Genomic DNA, 6,352 nt, shown 5'->3' with positions numbered 1-6,352 from the left:
TTTCTACAAAAAAAAGGATTTAATCACACAACAAGAAGATTAGTTTTCTATGAAAAAGACGAATTTTCAACCAGAAGATATAAAATTTAAATAACAAAAAATAAAAATTATATATTGTAGTTTGAGCATAACCAATAATTTAAATATTTTCTTAAACAAAATAGTCGAGTTTTCAAGCAAAGAAATAAATTTTCAACCAGAAAATATAAATTTTTAACAGAAAAGTTCATTTTCAACCATATAGTCTCTTTTTTTACTCCAAAAAAGTGGAAAATTCAAACAAGCAAAACATATTTTTTTATAATCAAATAAAAAGTATCAATTTTCAACTAAAAAATATCAATTTTTAACCAAAAATGGATATATGATACATTCTGTGCTAAAGAAAAATAAGCCCCAAAATATAAAGTTTCAACAGAAAAGTTAATCTTCAACCAAATAGTTTCTTTTTTAACAAAAAAAAAATTAATCACAAAGCAAGAAGATTAGTTTTCTATGAAAAAAGACGACTCTTCAAGTAGAAGATATAAAATTTTAACAACAACAAAGAATTAAGATGATATATTGTATGTAGTTTGAATATAAAAAATAATTTAACTATTTTTATACAAAATTGTCGAGTTTTCAAGCAAAGAGATGAATTTTAAACCTGAAAATATAAATTTTTAACAGAAAAGTTATATTTCAACATAACAGTTTCTTTTTTAACTGAAAAGGAGAAATTTCATACCAAGAAGATTAGTTTTCTATAAAAAAAATTAATTTTCAACGAAAATTAGAAAAATTATACATTTTTTCCTAACAAAATTAATTTAACAAAAAAGAAAATGAAAAAATTGTATAGTTCGAGTTGACCAAATTAATTTTAAGCCAAAAATTTGTTTTCAACATTATAATTAAACTTACAACTTTTTTTGTTTAAAATTAATTTTGGTTTGGTTGAAAATTCCCTGACTTTTAACTGGTATTTCCCTGGCCATTATTTCATTTTCCCTGACGAAAAGTGAAACCGAAAAAAATTATTATATCTGATTAAAATTTAAAAAGAAAAAGGAATCTATTCATTTACTTCAATCAAAAAAGTTGAATTTTTTACTAAAAAATATGTTAAATTTTCAACTCAATTATTGAATTTTCAGCGAAATATTTGAATTTTTAACAAAAGATGAATTTTTTGTCTAAATAGATAAATGTTCAACAAACTAGATACTGATTTTTCGTAAAGAAAAGATGAATTTTATAGAAAATTCTTGAATTTCCACTAAAATAATTAAGTATTGGACAAAGTAGTTGAATTTGTAACTAAACATTTGAATTCTGTATTTAAAAGTATGAATTTTCAAACAAATACTCAAAGTTTCAAGCCAAAAAGATTCTCAGCAACAAATTTAATAGTTGATATTTCTACAACAAATTTGAATTTCTACCAAAAGATATGCTTTTTTAAACAAAAAAAAGCGAGTTTTTAACCAAATAATCCAAAGAGACGAATTTTTAATTAAAATGAGTCGAAAGACAATTTTCCTTGAAACAGTTTAATTTTCAATCAAAAAGATGATTTTGCAACCTAAAAATAAGAATTTACCCACAGGAAATTTAGATACTTGAATTTTTAAACTACCAAGATGAAATAGCCTCAAAAAAATGCATTAGTTTTCTTTTTAATCAAAAAAATGAATTTTTACCAAAAGCTATACATTTTAAAATAAAAAAAATAAATTTGCAACCACAAAGTTCTGCCAAAAAGTCGAATTTTCAACAAATTACATTAATTTTGAGCTAAAAACGATAAATCAACCCAAAATATAGAAGTTCTATTTTCAGTAAAAAAAAAACAACTAATTTTCAACAAAAAAAAAAGAATTTTCAATAAAATAGTCTAATTTTCAACTGAAGAGATGAATTTTTTACTTGAATATATAAATTTTTAAGGGAAAAGTTTTCACTTTTAACAAAAAAGAGGAAATTTAAAAACAAATAGATTATATTTTTCTATAAAACGCGATGAATTTTCAACTAAAAAATATGAATTTTTAACAGAAAATAAAAAAAGTATATATTTTGAGTTTGCAAACGAATTTTGAACAAAACAGTCCAATTTTCAACCAAAGAGATGAATGTCCAACTCAAAAATATGAATTTTTAACATAAAAGTTAATTTTCGTCTGGATTCTTTTTAATAAAAAAAGTGGAAATTTTAAACCAAGAAGAATAGTTTTATATAGAAAAGATGAATTTTCATTAAAAAATATGAAATTTTAACAAATTAAAAAAAGGAAAATTATATATTGTAGTTTGAATTTAAAAAATTTGTTTAACAAAATAGTTCATTTTGAAGCAAAAAGATGAATTTTCTACCTGGAAATATAAATTTGTATCAAAAAATTTATTTTTTAACCAAACAGTTTCTTTTTTACCAAAAAAAGAGGAAATTTTAAACCAAGAAAATCATTTTTTATAATCAACTAAACGGTATAGATTTTCAACAAAGAAATATTAGATTTCGACAAAAATTGGAAAATGGTACACTTTAAGTTAACAAAATTAGATTAAAAAAAAAAAAAATTTTTAATAATATAAAAAGTTTCAACCAAAGGTATGTATTTTTAGCCCGAAAATATAAAATTTCAACAGGAAAATTCATTTTCAACCAGTTTGATTTTTAACAGAAAAGAGGAAATTTGTGACCAAGAAGATTAGTTTTCTATTAACAACGATGAATTTTTAACTAAAAAATATTAATTTTCAACAAAAAATGAAAAAAATTATTTTGATTAAACAAAATTAATTTTAATCCAAAGAATATTACAAAATAGTTAAATTTACGACTTTTTTGTTGAAAATTAATTTTTTTTTTAAAGTTAAACTACTTCGTTGAAGGATTTAAATTGAATTTGTTAAAAAAAAAAACTATTCCAGTTGAAGATTTATCATTTTTAATTTAAAACTGAGGTAAAAGTTATACTTTGTTATAAATTTATTTTTGTTTAAAAATATTCATTCTCACGCAAAATGTTTCATTGTTTAAAGATTTTTTTATCTGAAAAGGCCAAAAATAGGTATTTAACAATATAATTCATTTTTCAACTAAAGAGGTGACTTTTGAGTCTATTTGTAATAGTTAAAATTTTCATTAAGCAAAATTAATTTCAATTTCAAATGAAATTCATGAGAATTTAACCACCTTGTTTAAAAACTTTTTTCTTTTCATTAATTTATTACCCAAAATGTATAAATGTTTCAATTTTTGGTTGAAAATTGATCTTTTCTAGTTAAAAAATCATCTTTTTTGGTAGAATAATTCAACTTCTTGGTTTCAAATTTCCTCTTGTTTCATTAAAATTGAAATTATAATCTTCAGTAGAAAGCAACTGCGGTAGACAAAAAATTTAAATTAAAAAATTCCCTAGTCTTTCTCTCATCAATTTATTATTTTCGTTTACCGTTAATATTCAAAGACATTAATTTTAATTTTCAAATTAAAATTAAACAATAAATAAATTAAAAAATGTATTATTGTTCATAAATTTATCAAATATTTATTCCCTGACGGAGATTTTTTGGAATTTTTTAAACAAAATCTCTAACTTTTCTTGACCAATGAAATACCCTGAATTTTCTTCGATTTCCAGATTTTCTCTGACCACTATTTTTAAGTTATTTTTAAAAATTTATAATTAAGAGAATTTGTCATCCCGGTGACAGGAAAGAAACGATTCTTTAGGGTGTTCACAACTTAAGTTGTTATATTTAGACTTGAACGTTCCAATGCCGGCACGCGTGAAGGACAGGAAGAAAATTCTTATATGTTTGAAGTGAAACTATTATTTCTATTTCACCTGTGAAATTAGATTAAGAAAAAATAAATCCAAAAAGTATAATCTTCGAATTAAGATTAAATATTTTTAATTTTGTACCATAACGTTCTTTATTTTTAATATATATTCAGTATAGCTAACTTTTCAACATTTTTATTCTTAGATGTTTAATTTTTTATTTTGTATAATTAAAATTAAAATTAATTTTCTTTTCGTTACTGAGATATCAAGGATAATAAAATTATTAAATCAGAGTTTTAGATATTTGACTCTAAATGCCAGGTACGCCGGAAAGTGAAATGTAAATCACAACATCATAAAACTGATATGAAACCTGGAAAAATCAGTGAATATAGCCTTTGGCAATTTGCCCGCTTCCATTTAAGTTTCTTCGAATTCTCTTTATGAATATTTCAAAATAAATATAATAGTGACTAACTGAAGAAACTTCTAAACAATTTGAAAAGTGTTATAAACATTTAGAATATTAACTGACAGTAATTTAATATTTTTATATCATTTTATATACTTATTTATTTTAAAAAAGGCTTTATCGCATTTTTATTTTATTGACATGATAAAAAGTGAATTACTTTCTTTATTTAAAAAAAATTTGTATCGACAAATTCGTATACATTTAATATAGAGGAAACCTTCCTACAGTGGATAATACAACAGTCGATAATCATTAATTAAAAATACTACTATACATAAAATAATTAATTTAATTATTAATTAAGACACCGTACGTGTTTATGAACTAAAATTAATTATTTTTCTTTTATTTGTGCCCTTATCTTGTTAGGTATAAGCTTTAAAAAAATGCATCCAATTTTGGGTGATAATAGTTGACAAAAATGAATTCAAATGCAGCAAATCTGTGAAGGATTAATAAAAAAAGCAAGAACAAAAATGCGGTGGAATAAATAAATTTAAAAAGACTCCGCCTTACCTACTGTAAAAATTTTTTGACTTCTCATCAGCAAGAGGAGAAAAACATTGGATGTTCGACAGCCAAGGATGTAATTTTTGCGCAGACTCGATTCCCTCACCACTGTCTTGAAACTACACTATTAAGCGTGAAACGACATTCTTATTTTTGTCGCATTTAAGTCACTCTGAATTTGAATCTCACGGAACATCGAAGCTCTTCGTCGTCCTCCGCTCGTTGCGACAGACTGTTTGCCTCGACTCCCTTATACGCCCCGGGAGTATTTTTAGGATCCTTTTTTATTTCCATTTCCCTGTATATATATTTTTCTTATTTTTATTCGACTATCACTTAAAAAAAAAAAAATTTTAACCAAATGGTTGAATTTTGAAGTTAAACGAAGAATTTTCTATGAAAAAGACCAATTTTGAACAAAATACCCGAATTTTCAAATACGAAGATGCATTTTCAACCAAAAATGGAATATTTCAATTTTCAGTTGGACAAACGAATTTTAAGCGAACATAATAAAAGAGATTTTCAACCAAAGAAATGATATCTTAACCAACAGATAATAGTTAAATCTGCAGTAAAAAAGTCATTTTCAGTAAAAAAGGAAACGAATTTTCAAGAAAGTAGATGAATTTTCAGTTAAATAAAGTAATTTTTAACCAAATTAAATAAAATTTTCTACGAAAATTAACCACATCGACAAAAAACACTTTAAAATGGAATTTTGAATTTTTAAGTCAAAAAGACGAACTTTCTGTCGAAAAGTTGAATTTACAACACGAAATAATAAATTGCTAACAAAAAAGTTGAATTTACGACTGAAGAAAAACCTTTTTTGCAACTAAAAAAATTAATTATGTACTAAAAAAGATAAATTTTCAAGTAAGGAAATGAAATTTTAATTAAGATGAAGAAATTTGTACGAAAATTTTGTTTTAACAATGTAGCTGAATTTTCATTCTAAAAGATAAATCTTCTACCAAAAAAGAGAAATCTTCAACAAAATATATGAATTTAAAATTAAAAAAGATCAATTTTTAACTTTTCAACCAAAAATGAAATAGTTTCATTTTCAGTTAGAAAAATAAATTTTAAACCAAAAAAGTCCATTTTTATCTAAAAGTAGAAAAATGTTAAATTTTCTGTGAAAAAAATTAATTTTTAATTACATTGATGAAAAAAAGAAAATTAATGAAACGTTGAATTTTCAAGCCAGAAAGACTAATTTCTTGATAAAACTTGGATGTTTGAATTAACAAAAAGAATGTTTTTCAACGAAATAAATTAATTTTCCACTAGAAAAAAAGCTTTTTAATTGAAGAAATGAATTTTTAAGATGGATGAAAAATAATAAAATTTCAACTGAAAAAAATAATTTGTTGAAATATTTGAATTTTCAGTAAAAGAATTGAATTTTTAACTAAAATGATGAATCTTCAACGGTTGAAGATTGATCATTTTAGTTAAAAATTCACTTCTTTTACTCTATTTTTTTTAGATGCAATTTCAACTTATTTGTTCAAAATTTATATTTGCGTCTTAAAAAACTTCAATTTTTTAAAGACGAATATATAAACTTTAAAAAAAAAAC

The 6,352-nt window shown here is 22.9% G+C and overlaps 1 protein-coding gene across 2 annotated transcripts in view; it reads right to left on the bottom strand.

Annotated features, from left to right (window-relative positions):
* Positions 1-4,974, bottom strand: part of LOC117173082 (glutamate receptor ionotropic, kainate 2-like) — a 32,214-nt gene extending 27,240 nt beyond the window's left edge. The window contains exon 1 of one of the 2 annotated variants that reach the window (XM_033361477.1): positions 4,771-4,974. Coding sequence is in view for 1 of the 2 variants with exons in the window: in XM_033361468.1 (XP_033217359.1) it covers positions 4,775-4,798 (24 nt within the window). In the remaining variant the exon portion in view is untranslated. The remainder of the gene's footprint in view (positions 1-4,770) is intronic. The other variant, XM_033361468.1, reaches the window with a different exon arrangement.
* Positions 4,975-6,352: the final 1,378 nt, after the last annotated feature.

Source organism: Belonocnema kinseyi, chromosome 1 (genome assembly GCF_010883055.1).
Source record: "Belonocnema kinseyi isolate 2016_QV_RU_SX_M_011 chromosome 1, B_treatae_v1, whole genome shotgun sequence".
NCBI lineage: Eukaryota > Metazoa > Arthropoda > Insecta > Hymenoptera > Cynipidae > Belonocnema > Belonocnema kinseyi.
This window is presented reverse-complemented; position numbering and strand designations above follow the sequence as displayed.